The sequence below is a fragment of the Heloderma suspectum genome, chromosome 15, assembly GCF_057233095.1.
Source record: "Heloderma suspectum isolate Gila_16-S chromosome 15, 16-S_ref, whole genome shotgun sequence".
NCBI classification, from domain to species: Eukaryota; Metazoa; Chordata; class Lepidosauria; order Squamata; family Helodermatidae; genus Heloderma; species Heloderma suspectum.
In genome coordinates this window covers 21,393,248-21,417,070 of record NC_139472.1, presented here as the reverse complement: position 1 = coordinate 21,417,070, position 23,823 = coordinate 21,393,248, and the positions used below count along the sequence as shown (strand labels likewise).

The following is a 23,823-nucleotide window of genomic DNA, read 5'->3' as shown; positions in this document are numbered from 1 at the left end:
TCCCTGATTGCCATCCATCCAACCTTCCAAAGTGGGGGGTCCTGGAGAAGGGCCTCTGAAGATGAATTCTGTGACTGGACAGGTTTCCTATGGGAGCAGGGATCCCTGAGGTAATGTATGTGAGGGTCCTTTGAGTCCTTTCACAGGAACATAAGAAGTGGCCCTCATATTACATCAGACTATTTGTTTGTCTAGCCCAGTATGCTGAGTAGCAGTGGCTGTTCAGGATCTCCGGCAGAGATTGAGGGTGTGTGTGTGTGTGTGTCTTTCCCATCATCTGTTACCTAATGTTTTTTTAAATTTAATTAATCAATCCCTGTATTACATTTCTGTACCACCCAATAGCCGACATTCTCTGTGCAGTTCACAGAATAAAGCTTAAAGCTGTAGAATATAAAAGCATAATAAAACATAATGTAAAAACCTTAAAAGGCTTTAAATCAACAGAATAAAACCAAAGTAAAAACCAGCAGGAGTGTGAGAGCTGAAAAGCACCAGCACAGGGTTTTTTTTTAATTGAACTAAGAAGCCTGGGGGAATAAAAAGGTCTTCATTGGGTGCCAGAAAGATCACAATGTAGGCACCAGACGAAGCTCCTCTGGGGACGGCATTCCACAACCGGGTGCCACCACTGACAAGGCCCTCTCCTTAGCAGGCTTCAGAAGGTGTATTGCATGTTAGAAGGCCACAAGGAAAGTTAGAAGGTTGGAAAGTCAGCCACGAGGAAAGTTAGGAAGATTTTAGCTCAGTTTTCCTTCAATGAGTTAGAGTGTGTGTGTATGTATATACACACTCTGTCTGTCTGTCTGTCTGTCTCTTTCTTTCTTTCTTTCTTTCTTTCTTTCTTTCTTTCTTTCTTTCTTTCTTTCTCTCTCTGACATGGTAAATGTAATTTCCTAGTTTGCACTCAGACCTTCCTGTTTTGAAAGCATTGCCCATGGCTCCCCTGGTGCATCACAGGACAAGGCCAGTTGGGGCATGCGAGGAGCAAAGGAGACCTGACAAATGCACTAGAGAGAGGCTGAAGTTGGCTGAAGCCATGCAGAAAACCCATTGGGGTGGTGTGCAAGGGTGAATGAGATCAGGTAGTGCTAGGCCACGCACCACAGAAGTTATTAATGTCCTGCTTAAGGAACTACTTTTAGAAGCTTCCAAGAAGGCATTTCTTCTTAGCTAAAGAGGGCTGGCATTGTGACTGAGAGGATGAGCTGTGGGGTTGGAAAATTTGTCTCTGCCACAGACCACCAGGGTGGCCTTTTTGGGTCACATGGCACATTTGGAATTTTGAGCGAATGTTGTGGGCACTCTCACAAAATGGCTACTATGGAGGCAGTTGCCCATTTAGACAATGGCTGCCATGGTGGGCATGGCTGATCACAAAAAAATCATTTCCCAGAAGGCAAACTGGTGAGACTTAAAAAAAAGTAACTTGCCCAAGAACCTAAGTCCAAGGCAGAGCTGGGGTCTGAGCACCAAAACCCAGGGCAACTCTTTTGAACCCAAATAAAGATGGTGCTGGAGGGCAGCCCTTCACTTTGCAGCATGCCAGCCTCCCAGTTAAACACTTAAAATAAAATTACAATCTTACAAAATAAAATAAAAATCAGGAGGGGCACAGGAACCACAGGCGCGTTGGTACCACGGCACCTTGTTGGAGAGCCCAGCCTTAGACAAAGCACTATCTTTCAGCCTCTGTTCCCCAAAATGGGGATGGTAACATGAGCCTACCTTGCAGGCCTGTTGCAAAGATTCATGAGATCGTGGGCAGGTTTGATGCTATGTGCCCAAGCCATGAGTTCGCATGCTCTCTCCTTCCCTCATGTGTTCCAGTTCAGTCATTTACTTTCTTTTTAGGGCAAACCCTGGGGATGAAGTTGTTTTTCCATCCTGGCTAGGAGGGCAAGCACAAATCCTGGTTTACTGGTTCAGATACAATAGCAAAGCATGGTTTGTGCTAAAGAGGAAGTGTCTCACTGAATTGAGGAGGGAAAGGGAACATTTGAGTACAAAGCTTGTTCACTGAGTCAGTGACTCAGAGGAAGGGCCAATATATCACATCCATTCCCTAGCGAGTACACAGACGCTGCCATAGAAGATGTGGTATTAGATTTATACAGTACAGAGCTGGAGGGGGTCTTGTAGGCCACATATAGACATATCTGTATGCGGTTGCTCTGTATACTGATTTTCTGCTGCTCTGTATTTTAACCTGTATTATAATTTTTGTCTTAATATGTTGTTCGTTGGTTCTCCTATGGTATCCTGCTGCTCGCTTCCACTTCCTGCTACCTTCTGCATTTCTCAATCCAATTGGAAACAGAACACTTTCAGAATTCAATCATCATCATAATCATAAATCTGTTAGCTTTAAACTAAAGCTTTGGATGGAGGACCTAGTACTAAGTTGACCATGGTCATGGGATTATTCCTTGTAGTTTGAATCATGATTTAGCCACCTGTGGATTTCCCTAGGGCAACTCAGCACTGGACAGGAACACCCTCACTGTGCAGGAGCGACGGCTGCATGTTGGTGTGCACAATGGCCTTTGCTTTGTGCAGACCCCGCAGGTGGTGGTGGTGGTGCCAGAGACTGAGGTGGTGCGGGGACGTACCAGCAGCTTGCACAGGAAACAAGGGGTCACCATCAAACCCAGGTGAGGAGAAAGGTATCCTAGCCCCTTGGAAAGAAATGCCTTGTAGCTTTGGCCACAGGGTGGGATTGACTTGAGCTCTTCCACTAGATAGGAAGTGGGTTGAATGAAAGGGGCCAACATGGGGAGAGAATTGTCTTTCAGCTTCAGTGCTCCAGAGAGGACATGCTGATTGACTTGTCCTTGTTTATTCAAACAAGGACATTTCTCTTGTACTGGTTGTCAATATGTCTCTGGGGCCAATTTATGAATGCTGGTCTTGGTCTTGAAAGTTCTAGATGGTTTGCGTCAAGGTTCACCCAGACCTAGCTGCCCGGACTCTGAAATCAGCATCTTACTAGTGTGCCCATCTGTAAAAGCAATTGGGCTGGTGGCATGAGGGACAGGCCTTTCTCAGGAGTGGCCCCCCCTTGTGGAATCATATTCCAAGTCATGTCCACCAGGCGCCATTATGACAAGCCTTCAGGCGGGCCATAAAAACTCACTGGTTTACCTTGACCTGTAACTGAATCAGGATTCTACAGGGGCCACGGTGCCTGTGATATTCTCTGGCTTTAACTGTTAATTCTGATTTTATCATTGTTTTTATTATGTTTTCTTATTGTTTTATAATGTCTTGTGGTTTTATGTTTTGTTTTACGCCACCTTGGGAAGGTTTACCCTAAAAGCTGCCTTAAAAATCTTTAAAAATAAATGAATAAATAAGTAAATAGACTAGCACAAAAGCTGTCCCTGAAGTGAATTACAATATAAAAATCTTGGCATACAGTAAGCTCAGTTATAAGTGTTTAAAACAAACGTATAATTAAACATGTACACTCCTATAGCCAGAGTAACAGAGGTCTTCACTATCTTTGCAGAAGTCCAAGAAAGGGAAGATTTTTAAAAGCTATTTTAAAAGTTGCTCAGAAGAGAATTGGCAGGCAGGCTACCCTGGAAAAGGAATTCCATTGATAGGGGTGCCACAGCCAAGAAGTGCCCCCCACTTTAGATAACCCAAAATGATGGAATGAACAATAAGGCCTCCCCAACAGGTCTTAAGCATGAGGGCGAACATATGGGAGAAGGTGCAACTTAAGAGATCCTGACCATAGCCCATTAACAGCACAATCCTGTACATGTTTACTCAGAAGTAAGTCCGACTGATTTCAGTGAGACTAACTCCAAGGAGCTGCATATAGGATCGCCACCTAAAGAGCAACACCGGTACCTGAATTGGGCCCCAGTAATAAACTGGCAAGTAGTGCAGCTGCATAAAGGAGAGGTTTTCTACATTTCCTTTGACTAGACTAGCACCAGAGAGGAATCTAGAGGCCGCATTCTAATGTGGATCTGCTGTAGTTTCCTGAAACTGTCCAAAGCCAGTGCCATGTACAACAGATTATAGGAGTCCAAAAATTAGCGTGACATGTACCATGGTGGCCCAGTCTCTGTTTTCTAGGACAGGGTGCAGCTAGCACTGTGAAGCAGGAGCAGCAGACCTCGAAAGGAATGGGGAGCTGGTGCCCTGCTGACGTGGGAGCAGTGGTATCTTGGGCTCCTGAGGACTGATACCATCCTGTGGAGCTTGGATGATGGAGAGGGATCACTTGACTCAAAACAGAGCTTCTCAAACTTTGCCACTATGAATCTCCCCAAGTCGAGAAACATAGTTTGTTCCTTCTCATATGGAAATTAAGACAAAAGAAAGATCTGCTCAGGGCCATAAACCATGTTAAGTTTATGGTGTGTGGTTGGCTGACTTTTAGTAGTGGAGATCCTGTCCTCTTGTCATTGGTTCTTTTGTGGCATTCCCAATGCAGTTCGGAGGGGCAGGCTCTCGTGCTACGAAGCCGCATCCACGTGGCAGAGATGGTCCGGCACCCCGCATTTGGAGTGGTCTTCCTGCTGGAGTATGTCTTCTCTGCGGCAAGTGGTCCAGATGGGAAGGTAGGAGTTCCATCTCATCTCTTCGGCTTATTTCTCTAGGAAATGCAAGGATGGGTGAAGCTTTCATCTTCATAGGGTTACAACTCCATCTTGCCGGCCTTGATTTCCCAGTATCTCCACATCTTGTTACCTGACCCTTCTTCATAAGAGATATCTGATGTGGACAGCTGGGCAAGGCTGTCCTTTCCTTTATACGTACACAGCAGCACCACCTGTTTACAACCAGGTCTGTGATGGCATCAGCCAACTGTCCTGTGTATGTTGACATCTTGAACCTGGCCATCATCCGTTAATGAACCATAAACCTCTATCTAAAATGATGGCAACCACAGAATACACAATGTCTGTTTTCGCACATAACACTAAGCCATGGTTTACGTTAACCATGATTTGTTGCTTTAGCCATGAATTGTCTTTCTGTTGAGCAAAGAAACAGCAGCTTGTTTTTCCTTATTTCTAGTTTGTTTCTCTCCAGCCCATTTTGCCAGCCTTCAGAACAGTTTCATTTTCAGGCTGCTCTTGCTGGGCGCCTCTGTTTCAGGGCGGGCAGGAGCACAAACAAGCTAGGGATTAGCCACAGTTCTGTGTTTGGCCATAACAACACCATTTTTAAGCAAGCAAGATTGAATAAGCCAACAACAAACCATGGGTTTTATTTGTGGTTTGTAGCTGGTTGGCAAACCAAGGTTTGTTTGCGAGGATGTGTTCAGACACAATGGCAAGCCAGTTTTCAACAAACAATCCCATGGCTTAGTGTTATGTGCAAACTAGGCTAGTACTACAGCCACACACTTGGGAGCACTAGTGCTAGGCTCACTAGAGCCTGGCTGTTGCTGCCTCTTGGCATCAGTCACCAAGGAAAAACAAGTGGCTGGTAGAAGATCAGAATGTGGCAGGATATATCTCGGTAGGATGAGGACTGCTGCTCAAGTTTCCTAGCCAGTCTTTTCCCCCCACCCTATCTCACCCCACAGCAAACGTGGCATTCTCTGTGCCTCATGTACGAATCTACAGAGCGTGACCCACATTTCCAGGACTGCCTGGATGCTGCAATTCCAGCTGCACACAGAAAATTCACAGGATGCAGTAATGGGCATAGAATCCAGCTTGCTGAGATTCACAGCTTGTGTTGTTGTTCTTATTTTGTATAGTGCCTAGCAATTTTAAGTGAATCGTCACTATCATCTTCAGGTTTCTAGCCCTTATGATACCAAGATGTATTGGAAAGCACGTAGTCAATTCCTGCTAAAATTTCCAAAGCTAGAGGCAGTTGCAGGGGGGACAGGGAGCTGAGTAAAATTTCCAGTGGTGGGGTTAGGACTTCAGTGCCCCGCTGAGCTACTCGCTCCTCCCAGTGACTAGCAGAAGCATCATAAATTATGCAACATCAGGCACTGGAAAGCAAATAAGCAAATTGAGCTGATGTGCATAATTTATGAACATTGCAGAGTCCAACTTACCTTGATGAACTTTAAAAACCCCCCACTAGTATTAATACCCCACTTTAAGAACATGTTTTTTTCTTACAAGAAAAAAGATCATAAGTATAATAACAATAAAACATACATTAAAAATAAATCAAGTAACACAAATACAAAGCCTGGCAACATTACATCAAATGAGACAGCTTAAAAATATTCAAATTTTAATTATATTAAAATTAATTAAAATTAATTTTAATTTAACTAATGATGTTAGTTTTTTGCGGGGGCAGAAAACACAGAGTCCTCTGTATCTGCTACAGTGTATTTCTTGGGCAGTCACACCAGTTGCCTTGGTTAACTGGCATAATTTTTGCAATTTCTGTGATGAATTCTTAAAGAGCATAAAAATCTAAGCCCACTAGACCATTAAGCTATGGAATAATGAGAAGTACCTTGATGTTCTCCATTATCGTGACAGCAGGTGAGTCACTCCTTTCAGTCTCTTTCAGCCTGACTTGTAATTAGTGCTGATATATTGTAGGTATGAGTTGTCTGTGGAAAGTGCTCCTCATGAAAAGGTGAAGATGTGCAGCTTTGTGAAAAGAGAGCTTAATGGGCTCTTCGCTTTCTGGTGTTTGTAATTTGTTGAGTTGTTGTCAGCTTTAGCCAGATAGAAACTTACTTCTCTCACCCTTTTGTCTAGGCCTTACACTCTAGGGCTTTTTGATAAGAAAACAGGATAGAAATAGTCTCCATAGTTCATAACTATGGCTAATGTTCGGAGCTGAAACGACTCCCCAATTTTTTATTTGCAGAAGAGTACCAAAAATTGCTACTATCTTTTGGCATGTTGTTTTTTTTTAAAGGGGAGGGGGGCATTCTTTACGAAAAACCAAACCAAACCCAGCTTATTCTTTAAAGTGCCTCATCCTCATTTTCCCTCACTTGCCTTTAAGTGCTGTCCACATAATAAAATAAATTTCCCCATCCGATCCATCAGCTTCTTCCCCGGGTCCCACCCCCATCTCACAGCAGGGAAAAACTTTTGTCTCCAATCAGAGGCTTGGTGTTTGGGATGCTGTTTGAAAGTGCCGCTGAGTGATTCATTCCTGCTTACTTCTGAATAGACGTACAGCAGCCTTGTCCCACTCATCATCATCAGTTTATGTGTATGCTGCTTTTCCACAGTAAAACCATGCTCAAAGCAGCTTATAGCAACATCAGAAAAATAAATAATAACATACAACAACATGTCCAGATAGTTACTTGGAGATAGACGTGTGTCAGGGTGGACACTGAGCCCATAGAATCCCAGAGTAGTTCTGATTCGGAGGAAGAGCAGTCGCTCCTGGGAGAGGAGCGCGCTCCTCTTTCCCAGGGCCCACAGCTGACGGAGATTCCTCCCACCAGCATTCCTAGATTAGAAAGCAGTCCAGGGAGTGACCGAGCAGAGATAGCAGACTTAGTGGATGCGCGACGCAGACGCAGAGAGCGGCGCCAGATGGAGGGTGCGGAAAGGAGGCGCAGTGCCCGGTTGGCGCGCAAACAACGGCTGCGCCCCGAGGATCCAAGGGAAAAGGGGAGGGACTCTCCCTAGTCCTTAAATTCAGGGGTCTACCAGTAATTCCCTTTCAAACGGGGACCAACTGTTCCAACGTAGGGCATAGGTACTCTGCTGCTCAGATCTAGTTGCAAACGGTAGAATTGTTAAGTTGTAAAAGAAGAATAAAGCTTTGAAAGGAATCCCTTTGTCCGTGTCTGGACTTGGCTACTGGATTAGACTGAGAGAGGCCTCCAAGGAGCCCTTGACAATGTGCTGCTCATGCTTACTTGTGAGTAGACATGAAGAAGCTTGGTGTTTGGGATGATACTTGAAAAGTCTGCTGAGTGATTCAGCCCCGTTTACATACACAGAAGCAAGAGTTCCCGATACATGGCCCCAGTGGCTCCTGACAGGTGCAGCTGTTGAGCACGGGCCGGTGTCTCATAAGAAGCAGTGAGGTTCCAGTGCAGTATCTCCCTACGCCACCTGTTTCTCCTGGAAGCCTGGCAGACTGAGCTTGGTGCTTCTAGCTGCAGTACCATCTTGCCAGAACATTCAGTCAGCCACCCCAATCCAGTGGCCCTACAAAGCCCTGGCTTCAGAGCACCTCTGTATTCAGCCCTTGCCCAGTTTGGGTCGTTTACCTGCTTCGAGGCTGACAATCAGCCCAGTCCCCTGCTGGGCCTGGCACCCAGTTGCCTGGAGCCTTGCCAAAGACAGACAGACAGCCTAGAGTCCTCAACTACCAGCCTCACCATCAGGAGGCCTTGAATATATGATGCAAAGCTACCTGGTTTTCTTGGAAAGTTTGCTTAACAGTCCTAACCACCATAGGGGCCGCGGTGGCTTAGTGGTTAAGATGCTGAACTGCAGACCGGAAGGTCGGCAGGACAGCAGTTCGAGACCCGAGTGCCACGTGACGGAGTGAGCTCCCGTCTTCAGTCCCAGCTTCTGCCAACCTAGCAGTTCGAAAGCAAGACATTGAAAGTAGATAAATAGGTACTGCCTCGGCGGGAAGGGTAACAGTGTTCCGTGCACCTCGGTGTTCAGTCATGCCGGCCACGTGACCACTGAAGCGTCTTCGGACAGCGCTGGCTCTTCGGCTTAGAAACGGGGATGAGCACCGCACCCTAGAGTCGGACACGACTGGCTGGGGACACCTTTTTTTTTTTTACCTAACCACCAATCAGGCTGCAGCTGATCAGTGAGCAATAGGTGGGGTTGAAGCACATGCTATCCAGGCTCAGGTAATGGGCTGTTTTCTGGTCTCTTTGCTTTGCAGCTTAAGTTAACACCATCTCCTGCTTAAGGCTCCTCGCCACACTTTTTGGTCTTCTGGAGGAGCTACATGGCATCCCATGGAACTGAGAATGACAGAACTTTCTCTCTGGTGTTCCCATAGGCTCGGAACTCCCTCCCTGAAGAGGGCCACTTGGCTAAATCTTTGGGACTCTCCAGCCCCTGGGCCTAATTCAGCCTGTGAGGCCTCCTGGCCTGGTGAGGCCCCGCCCGTTCATTAGGGCCCCTCACCCTTGAATTTCCCCCTCCCCAAAAGTGGTGGGGGTGCAGGAAGCTGGCTTCCTCTGGTGCTGCCACTTCAAGTCACCTGGAGTAGCTTGAAAGGACAGTTCCTGAAGGTTTCCTGAGTGTGTGCATGAGAGAGAGAGAGAGGGAGAGGGAGAGAGAGAGAGAATGGTGTGTGTGTTTTCAGGCAAACATTTTGGGTGCCCTTGCAAACAGTGGAGATGACCTCTCCCACTGCTGCCATGCATCCCCCCCACCCGCCACATGTTTGCCTGGAGCCAAACGAACCTTGGAGCAAAAAAGGTCCCGCACCTCTGGACTATCATAATGTCCCTTTTCCAAAAAGCTTTTGGAGCTGCCAGAAGATGATTCTAATCAATTTGCCGTGGAGTTGGAATTTAACGGTGGTTTTGTTGTGCCTTGGTATACTGATTTAATTGCTGGTTGTTTTAAACAAATTTGTAATGTTTATTGGTTCCATAATCAGAAGAAACGTGAGGCAGAAATGAAGCAGGGAGTCCTTTGCATAGGCTGCTACCACCCAGACTGTCTTCTCGTCCATGAATTTGTCCAATCCCCCTTTAAAGCCATCCAAAGTGGTGGCCTTCACTGTATCCTGTGGAAGTGAATTCCATGATTTAACTATTTGATGTGCGAAGACGTCCTTTCTTTTATCTGTCCTGAATCTTCCACTGAATCTTCCACCAATCAGTTTCATGGGATGACCCCATTGGGTTCTAGTATTATGAGAGAGGGAGAAAAATGTCTCCCTCTCCACTTTCTCCACACCATGCATAGTTTTGTACACCTCTATCATGTCTCCCCTCACTTGCCTTTTTTTCTAAGCTAAACAGTCCCAGATCCCAGTGGCAAATTTCCCAGGGGGCAAGTGAAGGAAGATGCAGGGCCCCTGGTGGTTCCTTCCCAATCTCTAGTGCAGAGTTCTCCTATGTGAAAACCCCTTGTAACATCTCATCAGATCTGTCTCCCTATTGTGCTAATTCTGCTACATACCTAAGGAGGTTTTGTTTTTACATGGAGAAGCATTCAGATATATGGGTCCAGAATTCTGCTGTCACCTCTTCCGTGCAATGGGTAGATTGGTTCTCAATATTTCACCCATAAGACCACCAAATGCCTGTGGAAATATTCCTAGTTGCAATGAATCAGCAACTGGGAATAATTTCAGATGGATTTAATTCTTTGTTTTTCAGAGGAGAAAAAAATATATTGTCGTCTTAGTTCTGAACTGGCCCTCAGTTACTTTCTCCTTTAACTGTGCTGATTGCCCTTTCAGCACAACTCAATTAGAAAGTGTTTTGATTTTGGTTTTTAACATCAAATGTTCAGCTCTACATCTAGGCACAGACAAAGGCACTGTAAATAAAGCAGGAGTCTAGCCCAGCAGGCTTTTTATTTATCTTGATGAAACCAGGAGCACTAATCAGGCACTTCTCTGCTTTTTATTAATGAAATTATCCACCTTAATCCCCTTGTGCTTCAGTCTTGCAAATTTGAAATGGTGATCATGTTTGTCTCATTAGCCAGCACTTAAGAGCTCTGACTTGGAGAACAACACTCACTGCTGTGCTCTAAAATTGTTTCACTTCTTTAGTAGCTGAGAGGTTGTTGGCTGAGCCCCTGAGCAGTTAGAAAAGCATCAGTCCTTGTTGAGCCTCCCCCAGGTCTGATGTTCTTTATAAGGACATGAGTGCAGAAGATATTACCTTGTTTCATTCTAGTGTTGCTTTGAGCTTTGCATATGTTGTGCTATTTCATTTTTATGTTGCAGGGCAGTGTCAAGGGTAGGCATGGTTGGGCTCTTCTCAAGGGCCCACAACCCCTAGTAGGGGCCCACTGACAAGAGCTCCCTGGACTTGCTCTTTATCATTGCAGCCTGATTGTTCATCTACCTGTCATTCTGGCTCAAACAAAAGTGGTGGTGAAAAGGATGAGAATACGGTAGTGTAAGTCTTATTATTTGAGATCTAGCAGACTGATTTTGCTCATTTTCATTTTAAACTGAAGCTTGAGCAGTGTACATATGCAGAAAATTTGGAAGTTTGAAAAAGTTCAAAGCTCGAGCTTTAGTAGCAGTTACATTCCTTTGCGCCAAACAGGGAGGGCAGCCCCTCCACCAGTGGGATGACGGACAGCCTTGCTTGGCCAATCAGTGTGGCATAGAGGTGGCTCCTGGGTGCAGCCACGGGATTAGGCTGTTGCCCCCAGCGGGGAGGGGGAAGGGAATGGAGGCAGCCAATCAGGTGCGTGAGTGAGGGGCCTCACTGCATGAAAATTTCAGAGGGGGGATTCTCTATGCATGAGCCACATTTGCATTATTCATGAGCCCCTCTGTGGTGAGTAGACTGAGGGGCAAAAAAGCGGGAAAGGAAGACAACTACTAGTACCCATGGCGACATGGGCTTTACATTAGTGAGAAGTAGATGCCACTGCCTTCTTGCTTGCTGGCTCATGTCTGGGTAGCTGTTCTTGCATGCTGTTTCTGACATGGCAGGCGCCCTTTACATTGTGCCACCCTGGGCAACTGCCTAGTCTGCCTGTATGCTGAGCTGGTTCAAAGGTGGCAATCTTTGCCAAATGGTAAATTACTATGGCGTAACCACTTGGTGAGTGGGTTGCAGCAAGTGGTGAGAATTTCATCACTGTACCTGTTCGGAAATCTGGGGGACCAGAGGGGGAAATTCTCCTTAACGCCTTGCAGTGCTCACGAAAAATGGACTCCGTGTGTGCTTATATGCATACCGTATAGGGAAGGACCATCACTCAGACATGGAACACATATGCTTTGCAGGCAGAAGAAGTTCCCTGGCTCAGTCTATTGGAAGGGCTGGTGTCAAGGGTAGGCATAGCTGGGCACCTGCCCAGGGACAGACTGACAAGAGCCCCCAAGGCTTGGTCATCTTCTTCACCATCACAATCTGCTTATTCACCCACCTCTCGCTTTGGCCCAGGCAATGGCAGTGGTGGGAGGGTGGAGTAGATGCCACGGCCTGCTTGCTCACTGGCTCTCTGTCTGTCTACGAAGCAGGTGGTAGCAGTGACAAAGCGGGTGAGGAGCAGGAGCAGCTGGTGACCATGGCAGGGAGAAGGTGGGCTCACTGAGGGAGGGGTGACATGGAGGGTGTCTTGCCCAAGGGCCTTCAGAAGCCTGGAGCTGGCATTGGGGATAGGGATTTTTCAAGGATGAAAAATAGTGACCAGAGTGCTAGGGAAACGTAGCAACCCCATAGAGCAGAAACACTTCCTTGTGGAAAGACCTCTGGATCTCCCAACAGCAACAAGTTGTCTGGAAAGATCCTCATCCTAAATGGAGACCCAGATGATAACAACTTCGATTTCCCGTTCATACTCCCTTCGACAGTGTTGACTTCTTTTCTTTTACATTTGAAGTTGTTAATTAAACATGGAGTTGGTCTCTTTAGTTAATTTTCCCTAAATATTTTCAGGAGCAAATGCGATCAAGAAACAGTGTGCCCTTGGGACTTAACCTCCGGTGCCATCCTGCTTGCCATCTGGACACTGCTTCTCTCTCTGCCGACTGCCCTTTTGCTTAAACGTTTGGACCGTGGCCTGCCTTTGGCTCCAAGCCCTTCCCTCGTGTCTCACAGTTCTTAAGAAAGGAGCGGAAGGGGCTGAAGGATCTGTCAGCTGTTAATTGAGCACTTAATTGTGTATTCGTGTGCAGATTGCAGGTGCCAGCTCAGTGTCCAGCTTCCCCGCCTTTCTCCATCTATCGCTCACCTCCTTTGCCAACTTTGAACAAACTCCAAGCTCCGTTTAGTGGCCATTTCCTGTGACTGCTATGGAGACAATGGAAGTTGTCAGGCAATACATCAACCCAACCCTTGATTTCCCCTGAGGATTTGAAAATGGTCTGAGGTGTCATACCTGACCATGTTGCTTGCTTGATTGTACAGCCATGCAGTTGGAATGAGCATCCTTGTTCTGACAAATACATTGTCAGAAATATAATAAATGAACTGGCCATGGGTCTCCAGGGAAGGAGGAGAGGAAAATTGTGTGTTTTCACACTAGAGAAAGATTACCTCTTGTACTATAGCGTGGCAGATCTGGAAGGGACTTAATAAGTGATATTCCTTGCCCTGACACAAGCTGTCCCATGACAGCACAACCTTTTCTTGAAAATTTTTGGGGAAGGACTATAACCTCACTACCCAATGTTGCTGAACTGTTCTTACAGCCACCCACCCCATCTGTGGTAGGGAGGTTATGGCATAAATCCCCATATGTTTATTATGTAGTTATAAAAGTAGTTGTATCTTTCCTCTCTTTAAAAAAGACAAACCCAAAGCAACTAACAAAACTTAATAGCAACACTAAGAAATCTAAATACATGAAAAACAACAGCAGGCAACATCAGCCAGGATGCTAACTGTTCATTGCATTTCCTTCCCCCATTGAATACTCCATGGAAACTTTACATGTTTGCTACACAGCGGAAGGCCAACAACACCGGGCCTCTCATGGGAAGGCATCCCACATTCCCCTCTGGCATTTTGGATGGTGCAGGAACGGTTATATGGTCCTCTAATGTTGATCTAAGCAGCTGGGTAAGAAACATATGAGTGAAGACAGTCTTCCAGATGTGTTGGACTGCAACTCCCATCATTCCCTGCCAGCGTGCCCCGTGGCACCAGATTTGCAAAGGCTGCCTTAAAGTATCCTGATCCCAGAGAATTTAGGTCTTTAAAGGTTAAAACCTGCCCTTTGAATTGGGTGCAGAGTCAAATCACTAGCCAGTGAACAATGATTTAATACAAATGTGATATGCTGTAGATGATTCGCCCCAGCTGATCCCTGACAACTATATTCTGGATCAGCTGACATTTCTGGGCACTTTTCAAAGCATTACAGTGGCCCAGGAATGAATGGCTGTGGCCGTATCTGTGATTCGGCATGTATCTCAGTAGGCGGAGCACATCACTTTCATGCAGAAGGCCCCAGTTCAGTCCTCCGGCATCTCCAGCTAAGAGAGTCTCAAGCAACAGGGTTGAGGGCTCTCTCAATGCAGAGTCAAGGGCTGTTGTGGCATCAGCAGCCAGCGGACTACTAAACCCCTCTGCCCTCTTCCCCATCTGCACATTTGAAATTTACAGGCTCACAGGGCACGCTAAGCCATGCTGCAAATTCTAGTGTTGCCCGCCATTTGCTGGGCCTCTTGCTGATTACATGGAAAAGCTGTCTAGAGCTGACTACGCTGGTGAGAGAGAGCTCCATTGAAAGGCTCTGCAGGGCCTTTGACTGCTAACCATGTTGGGCAAAGTTGAATCCAGTCATGCAATACTCCTGTGCTTCCATCCCCTAATACAAGCTGGGTCAACATTGTACAAAGCCCTCATCCCTGCCCCCCAGCAATGCCACTACCTGTCAGAGTGGACACTGAGCCCATAGAATCCCAGAGTAGTTCTGATTCTGAGGTGGAGCAGCCGCTTCTGGGAGAGGAGCGCGCTCATCCTTCCCAGGGCCAACAGCTGGCAGAGATTCCTCCCACCGGCATTCCTGACATAGATAGCGGTCCCGGGAGTGAGAGAGCGCGGGAAGTGGGCTTGCTGGATGCACGACGCCGACGCAGGGAGCGGCGCCAAATGGAGGGCGCGGAAAGGAGGCGTAGTGCCCGGTTGGCACGCAAGCAACGGTTGCGCCCAGAGGATCCAAGGGAAAAGGGGAGAGACTCTCCCTAGCCCATAAGTTCAGGGTCTGCCAGTGATTCTCCTTCAAACGGGGACCAACTGTTCCAACTGAGGGCATAGGTACTCTGCTGCTCATAGCTAGTCGCGCGTGCGCGCACACACACACACACACACACACACACCAGCTTCTTATGACTCAAAGAAGTAAGAAAGCCTTGCTGTTTGTGTGCCCTAGATCAGGTTTCTTTCTGTGCTATGCCCGCAATAATTTCTTTAATTAAAAAAAGAGAGACTTGATAGCTTTCAAATGCATTTTCTGGAGCTCACCAGGACTGCTGCTACGGGCGAACATTTTCTGTACATAGAGCCAGCAGGGACATTTAATGCCACAGACTGAAGGGAGGAAAAAAAGAAATTTAATAACCTTATTTGTGGCAACATCACAAAGGCATCTTGTGCGGGAGATCCTCAGTATTTTGTTGGATTGAGCAAAATAACCCTGCTGCAGTCAGATTTTAAAAGTACCTTTGGGAAGGGGTGCACTATTGAGCTTAACCTACCCCTGTAAAGCTACCAAAAAAAGGTCTTTGGGGAAAAGGCTGTAGGTCAGAAGTCGAGTACAGATCAACAGGGCCAGGCTGGTACCCAGGAACAATCTACTACAGGGCAGACCCCAAAGAGAAAACAACAGCACACTTGTTGTCTCCTACAGTTCCTAGCCGAAACCACTCAAATGTATCATCAGTGATCTGTAGCCCAACCTGGAGAATGACATGTCCCTCTCACCGGCCCTGGGTGGAAGGCCTGTAGCTGCTTACAGTCAGCCGTCCAAACAAGAACACAAGAAGCACAGACCACATAACAGAGATACAGACACAGGAACAGACCCAGGTGCCTACTGTGTTGCCATATCTACTCCGGTGACACTGTTACAGGGACCTAATTGTGCCATCCACAAGATCAGGGGTTCATTCACCTGCTCATCTTCCATTGGGATATATGCCAGCAATGCCGTTCTGCATTCTATAAAGGACAAACAGGCCAGTTTCTACACAAAAGCATAAGTGGACACAGATCAGAAATGGCAGTATTCAAAAACTAGTAGGGGGACACTTCAACCTCCCAGGACACTCTGTGACTGATCTTAAGGTGGCTATTATTGAACAAAGGAATGTCAAAGACAAATTCCGATATAAAACTGCTGACTCACCAGGAGATTCAACTCCTTTTTTTAAAAAAAATCACACTACATTTGTTAATCAGCTCACCAGTGCTATCTGGGTTAATATCTGGGTTATCACCCAACAGCAGTTCTGTGAATGGCCACAGTGTCTGTACTTTCAGCATTTCAATTCCATCTGACCTTGCTGTTCACAATTTCCCCCTCCCAGCCAACCATGTGAATATTAATCTGTCAACTGAGGATAATACTTCACGCATCTGATGAAGTGAACTGCATCCATGAAAGTTTAAGGTGCCACACGACCCTTTGCTGTTTCTACTGGTGAGGAGGTAGCCCCTGCCTTTGGCAAGATTGGCAGGGACTTAAGATACCGTGGGAATCTTGGCTGGGCAGGGATCGCAGCCTCCAAAGCGGCGATGACCATGTGTGTGGGAGGGGGAGACGCGTCCTTATGAGAAGCTTTCAACATGATCAGAATTGTCCTCCCACTCTCACAGCCAGCCTCCATTTTCCTGGAATTATGAGAGAGGTATTTCCAGGGAAAGGGGCAGGTCTTCTTGGCAAGCTTTAAGCCACACTTAAGTTTGACAAAATTAAGGACTAGCTTTGAATACAAGGATCCTTAATTTCTCCTGCTGTTGGTTGGATAGCAGGGAGTGTGCAGCTTAATCAATAGCCATTGATTTGTTATGAGCACCTCATTATCCCACTGAGAGGGGCTGCAAGCAAGATGTTGACAGTGCATTAAATGACATCTCGTATTAGAGCTATCCAAAGAAAAGCTGAGAAAAATGGATATTGAAATGATACATGGAATCATAAGCAGGCAATGGGCTTAGATTAATTGGCAGGGCCAGCTGCCTGAGGTGAAAAACAATTTGTATCTATCTATCTATCTATCTATCTATCTATCTATCTATCTATCTAATCACATTTATATCCCACCTTTCTTCCATTGTGGAAATCAAGGTGGCTCCCTCATGAGTTTCCCAAGTGGTCTCTCCTCCAAGCACTGACCAGACCCAGACCTGCTTAGCTTCAGCACAGTGGCTGCCTCATGTGCCTTCAGACCATGTCTTGGCACCTGGTGGCACCCTGTCCCATGTACAAAACCTGACTGGGCTGGCCATTGAATCCTGAGGGTGGGCACAGTATATATTTTTTCTTGCTTGCATTGTTATCCTCCAAAGGAGCCTGGTAGAGCGGGCTTCTCGGCTCCCTTCATACTTGTTTTATTTTGACTTCGCAGCAACCTGATCAGCAGTTCCATAACTAGCCTTTTCTTCTCCCAGACCAGCACCTGGCTTCCTGGTTAATTCCAAGTACTTGCCGGTCACATAGACTGGCTCAGAAGTGGTTGTGCAGAAAAGGGCCACAGCACAGTAGCACAGCACATGTTTTTCATCTGCTGTGTTGCATAGTTTATTCCAGTTTTCGTCTGCTTTGTTGCATAATTTATTCTGCAATTTTGGCTATGTTGGATCATTTATTCTGATTCGGCTAGTCCTAGGGAAGCCCCAACCCCTTATTCAGCCACCACTCTGCTTCTTTGATTTCAGCAGGAGTTGCTTGCACTATATGCTACCCCTGTATCAGAGGCATTATGCCTATGTACACCAGTTGCTGGGGAACATGGGCAGGAGGGTGCTGTTGCACTCAGGTCCTGCTTGTGAGTTTCCTGTGGGCAGCCGGTTGGTCACTGTGTGAACAGAATGCTGGGCTAGATGGACCTTGGTCTGATCCAGAATGGCTCTTCTTATGTTCTTATGTTTCAAGCATCCCTTTGTGGCTGTAAGGGACAGAAATTTGCCACATTTAAAAAAGAAAGCTGAGAATCTCAAGAAGGCCTGTGCAGTGCTTTGTGCTTTCTCTGCGCTCCTGTGGAATGGTGGCACACAGCCCTTGGTGGGGGAGGAAACAGCTTCCCCAGAGAGCAGTCAAATTAGCTATTCTGTATCCTGAACTGCCACAGTCAAGCTCCTGTCCCAGACAGTCTGCCCAGTTACGTGATCATGAGATGGGCAGATTAGCATGCCTCCTATGTGCCAGAGTGCCATCAGAGGCCCTTACGCCCAGCCATTGGCAACTTCACGCTGAACCCAATTAACCCCTGCTCTTCCCTTTGTGGAGGGTGGATAATCCTGAAGCAGATTGCCTGTGTGGCTTTCATAATGAGCAATTTACCAGGAACCAGGAGAGAGATTTCAAATGTTGAGATAGAGCTGTGAGTTTGTTGTGCTTTTTTTGGAGATGCATCTCAACAGTCCCTTCTGGGAACAGAGGCCCTTTGGAGGGACAGTGAGAGTCTTCCAACCTTCTCCACTCACTACCTTTCCCTTCTCAGAGAAGCTGGGTCAGAAGGACATTGTGAACATTAACAGCCTGGCAAGATTGCCCAGTTTTTAAAGGGTTCCTAGTCTGCCCCAAAGAAAATGACTCACTGCCTCATTGGAGAGACAGGTTGTCCTGCCAGTCCACATTGTCGGAACAGCCTTGGCTGAACCAGAGTTCACACACTCTGAAGACAAACTCCCGGTTGCTCATGCCAAACCTTGGGTTGATAGCCAGTAAGTCTTGTGAGAAAATGGTGTTCTCCTGTCCTCTTTGAATGCCAAACACATGCATTCTAGGAAGCTAGAGGCAAATTATTTGTTGCTTTCATGTATATTTATTTATTTGGTAAAACCTTTGCATCCTGCCTTTCAATGACCTCCCCTCCACTGCCCACAATGCAGGTAACAAATTATCATAGCAGTCACCATTCATTACACAGCAGAAAACTAGCCAGACCATTGATCAGAGGCTTAACTCAAGTCCTTTCAAAATCTTCCTGAAATAAAACCATCTTTGCCTGGTACCAAAATGCCAACAAAGAGAAAGCATCTCCAGCATCTTGGTGTCACTGTTGTGAAGGCCTCATCCTGGGAAAGCTAAGTACCCATCTTACCTCTGACTGTGGGAGATGGGGACAGAAAAGGGGAAAAAATTAGTAGATTTTCAACAGAGCTGGTGGAATGGCCTTGCTTTGCCTCTTATTTCGTAGGCAGTCCAACTGGAGCAGGTCCTAATGTTCCCTCTGTCTGCTCCTGCCTGCCTGCCTGCCTGCCTGCCTGCCTGCCTGCCTCCCTCCCTCCCTCCCTCCCTCCTTGCATGTCATGATCACACTAGAGGGTGAAACTAAGAATGCCAGGAATTAATGTGGTTATAACTTTATTCTCATGCCCATTTTTCCCCACCTTTAAACCTTAGACATCATCCATTACCTCTTTGACGACACCAGCTTATATGCATTCAATTCGCTGGGCTGCTTGGAACCCCTTGCAGGATGCGAGCTCTTCAGATGTGGTCCTCCCACTGCAAGGAGGAGCCCAGCGTAATCCCAACCATGTTTTGGTTTATAAGACACCACCGGCCACCATGAGCTCTAAAGAGGTGAGAAAGCAGCCTCCAAATCATCTTCTGGGAAGGCACTGCCAGAGCTGGTGGTAGTTTGGGGGCAACAGGTTCCAGCCGGGAAGAGCAGTTGGAGACGTGTTTAGGCTGAGGAGCCAGGGCAGCCGTTTTTATAGGGCCAGGTGGAACCCTGTTGGTCCCTGGAATCACCTGATCTTTGCTGGGCTGGGGGCTACAATTCTGACTGCTGGCTATCTATAGCTGTCATGTTGAAGACCAGCAGAGATCAGGCCAGCAGCACCTTCCTGTAGCAGTGCAGAAAGTGCAGAAAGGTGCCTGAATCTCTGGTTTAAGAAAACCCAGAAGGCAGCAGTAAACCAGTGAACAGGTCAAGCAAGGTCTGGGTAATAGAAAATCAAATCTTTGTGAATGGAGACATGCTAGGGTAAGACAAGGTGCATTCAGATTTAAATACAAAGAGAGAGGTTTTGTTTAAACATTTTTTGGGGCGGGGGGATCTCTAACTCTGAGATCAGCTCCTGCAGCAGAGGGGCAATCTTCTGGTTCCTTGGAGACCTTTATGTGTTCTTCACACTTAGTGGGGCATTCCAGGTTTGGGTCAGTCTCCACATGATGAGTGGGCCCTTAAGTGGATTTTTCCAAAGCTGAGATTCTCAGGAAATTACATTCTGCAGTTTTTCTCCATCTGTGCAGGAAGAGGAGAACACATATTGTCCTGGTTACTACTGAGAAATTCTGCCTCCAGCATGGTCTGTTTCTCTGTGTTAGGCAAAGAAAGAAAGAAAGAAAGAAAGAAAGAAAGAAAGAAAGGAAGGATTTATATTGGATTTTAAGCAACTGTGTAAGAAGAGATTGCAAGAATAGTTGTGTAAAAAGTCCTTGCTCCAAGACTATGCTTGTTAGATGCAAAGATAACGGAAGCCCCACCTTGAGGCATGCAGCATAGATATTAATACCTGGGAGGTTGCTAAATTCGACAGATTCCGATGGAGATGTCTGTGTTTGAGGAGTGGCACATGGAATCTCTCTCCATGAGCACATGTCACAGGAGGGCCATGACTGAAAACTCACACTGATATATATGTTTGCACCATATGCAAACATGTCTGGCAGTCCAAGATGTGGGATTACATCTCTCAGGAGAGAAGCCATAAAAACTAAATATTTGAGGTGATAATGGCTATCAGGGCTATAAAAAAAAGCAAAGAGGAGAGAGGAACCCCAAACAGATGCCAAGGGGGACTTTTAAAAATATAATTAAATTGCCCCACCATACACCCCTCTTCTTAGATTTTTTTTTTGGGGGGGGATGGGTTGCCCTCAGTTCCTTCTTCACTAGGCTAGGCACATGTCTTGATTTCAGAGGAGTACAGAAAACCTGTCAAGAGTGGCATTAGTTGAAGACATCAGCTTCCTGAGAACCTCAGATTTCCCTTAAAAAAAAAGAAGAGAGAGCCAGGTTTCTAGTCCATATGGGACATGAATGTCTGATGAAATTGCATAAGCCAGCGGGGTGACCAAATCAGATTTCCACTGTCTGGGGACAAAGCATCAGTGCCTGCATGGCTCTTTCCCTTTCCCCATGACAAAACTGGAATGACGTATGCAAAATAAGAGAAATCACATACATTTGCAACATTTATCCAGGTCTTAGAATTCAGCTTTTCCTGGCATGGTGGTTGGATTGTCTTGGCAAAAAATATCAGGTTTTTTTTAATGCTGTATTTCCACCTGTTGCAGCAACTGGAAGAGGGGGAGAGAGAAGAACATTGCTACTTTCCCCCCTCTCTCTTTTTAAATTTCAGGTGAAACGGGTGGAGTCAGGAACTGTCCAGTTTCGCTTCTCCACCAGCTCCGACGAACGTCTTGGGGATGCTGCAAGACCTTTGGGCAACATCAAGGAAGAGCCGCCTCTCTCAAAGACAAAGCATCCTCCCATGTCGTCCCCCAGTGAGTGTTTTTCCAGATTGCTAACTCTTCAAATGCACAGTGGGACTTCAGCTCCACTCCAGAACCAGGGGAGCACTTAAAATGCAGTACTGTAGCTGGAGAATTTGAGCGATAAGGGCCAACAACTTGAGCTAAGCTTGCTTAGTGAGTTTCTCACTTTGTTCGCAGCTTTTTTTAAAGAGGCGCAATTCAACTGCGACGGGTGCCTGCAGCTTGAGAGGGTATTGTTTCTGGTGCATGAATGTGGGCTCATTAACAAGAACCACATGCTCCTATGGCAGTTGCTCAAGCACTGAAATAGACTGCACAGTGTCCTCTATCAAGGGCCATGGAGAGTACTGCTAAGATGGAATTGATTTCCCCTGTTACATTATACCACAAGATGAAGATTTAATTCTTAGTTTGAATGAAGTGTTCACTTTATAAGAGGGGTAGTCACTTCTTTCGGGCCGTGGGCACATTTGCCATTTTGAGAAACTGTCCTGGATACCACCACAAAATGGCTGCCATGGAAGGCGTGGCAAAAGACAAGCAACCTACTCAAAAGACTGAGTTCAAGGCAGAGGTGGGGTCCAATCCCCAACACGCTAAACAACAGCACCAACAGAAACATATTTCACAGCAATCCCAACTGCCAGAAGAAAATGTGTTAATTAAAAAAAATGGGAGGGGTAGGGCACTTTGGCGGGAGCCAAGAAAGGTGTCTGGGGTGCATGGGTGTCCATGGGCACCACCTCGCCTAGCCCTGTTTTATAACGTCTGAATTTCATGTATTTATTTCTGTGGCTGATCCACTTTGCCCTCCTTTGAGGTCTGCGTCAGACCCTAGGCTAGCTAGCCTGTCCTGCCTTGGCCACCGTTCCAGAGGAGAGGGAGGGTTACAGCACCCAGCTCTCCTGCTGCTGCTGCTGCCACCAGCCCTGATGCCAGACACAACTGACAGAACATACAGGGAGTCCCTTGGCCTTCTCTGCTGGCTTCAGGTGCCTCCTGGCAGGTTCAGCAGGAAATCCTCCCTCCCCATCCCACAGGAGACATCCTGCTCTCGTCTGCCGAGGAGACGCCTTGTCGTCATCCTCTCCTTGACAACGATGCCGGGCCTGCCAGCTGTTGCCTGTTCTTCCCCCAAATGGCCCCCCCTCCTTCCCTGTTTCCCTGGCGATAGCCACGGTTTGCCTTGTGGGGGTTGGCAGCAGCACCTCTGCTGCTGCGGCGGCAGAAGCTCATGCCCTCGCAGTTCCGGCACCTGGCGGATTCTGTTCTGCCCTCTCTGTCTCCAGTAACGGCACGTGGGCAATTTCTAGTGCTGAGCAAACTCCCACTCCCAGCTCTGTCTGGAATTGGGTTCAGCATACTGATGTCATCAGGACTGCAGTGGATTTTCCAATCACCTCCCTCCGAACTGCCCCCCCCAATGTGAACTCCTAGACTTCCCCAACAGCCCCCCCTCCGCCAAACTTACATAGTGGTGGCAGTGGCGGAAGTATGGTCCCTCTGTGGAGGGTACTGCCTTCTTCCTTCTGGTACAGAGAATGCTGCAACAACAGCAACAACTTCCCAGGCATAAGGAACCCAGGGTATCTGAGTCTATACTATGGACTACATTTCCGAGTGCTCCTTGTGCCTGAGATGTGGCTGTTGCAGCATGCTAGTCACTGGAGGGAGGAAAAGAGTGTGTGAGGGAGTGGCAGTGGCCGAGAGAGAGAGACTTTGCTACTGTCCTTGTCCCATACCAGTTTGATTTGGGAGAAAAGAAGGGTCAGTAGGGAAGACTGGGAGTTCTTTTATGGATTGGATGACCACCTGAAGCTGTTTTACACTTACCAAGTCAGACAGGATGCAAGAATCAGCCCTGCCCTCCATGCTTGTGTATCTCTCCCTGCAGATAGAAAACTAGCATGAACTGAGCTAGAACTCTTCTATCTTGCTTCAGTCAAGGATTTTTGGGGGGGATGCACTCAAACATGCAGTACACCTTCTGAAGTTTGAAGTGGTATAGTCCAGCAATAGCTGTACCACATAACTCTGTTGACTTTGTAGCTCAGATCCTAGACTTTACCATTCAGTCAGTAAATGAGAAGGTAGGAAATTGCATTGAACTCTCAGTCCCACCATGTTAGCTTCAGTTCAAGAACCAGCAATATGAATTAATGCATTTATACAGTTTCTCTTCATCTGGAGTGGGTAACTTACAGTTTTGCATTAAAAGGTGAAGTGAAGCAGAGTATCCCCCCGTTCATCAAAATCCACTTCACTCTGCTCTTTTTAATCTTTTCCCATTTGTCTGTGGCAGTTTTAACTAGATTGCTCTCAACTTAACTGCCTGTGCAAACACCCATACGTGACTTTATTACCTTATTAATGCAGTGTAGTTATTGAAATCTATAGGATCATATGCTGTTGCCCCAGCAGTGCATCCAGCAGACATTGTCAGAGGGTGTTGCCCCTGTGGTGTAGACATGAGGCAAAAAGGGTGGGGTAATTTACTGACTTATTCTAATGTGGAAGTTCAACATCTGGACATTTGCCCACT

General features: G+C 46.7%; 1 protein-coding gene across 6 annotated transcripts in view; it reads left to right on the top strand.

Annotated features, from left to right (window-relative positions):
• Positions 1-23,823, top strand: part of NPHP4 (nephrocystin 4) — a 178,476-nt gene that overhangs the window by 70,532 nt on the left and 84,121 nt on the right. For 5 of the 6 annotated variants that reach the window (XM_084821968.1, XM_084821967.1, XM_084821971.1 and 2 more), the window contains 4 exons: positions 2,473-2,654; positions 4,454-4,580; positions 19,176-19,358; positions 21,146-21,290. In XM_084821968.1, coding sequence (XP_084678094.1) covers positions 2,473-2,654; positions 4,454-4,580; positions 19,176-19,358; positions 21,146-21,290 — 637 coding nt within the window. The remainder of the gene's footprint in view (positions 1-2,472; positions 2,655-4,453; positions 4,581-19,175; positions 19,359-21,145; positions 21,291-23,823) is intronic. The other variant, XM_084821969.1, reaches the window with a different exon arrangement.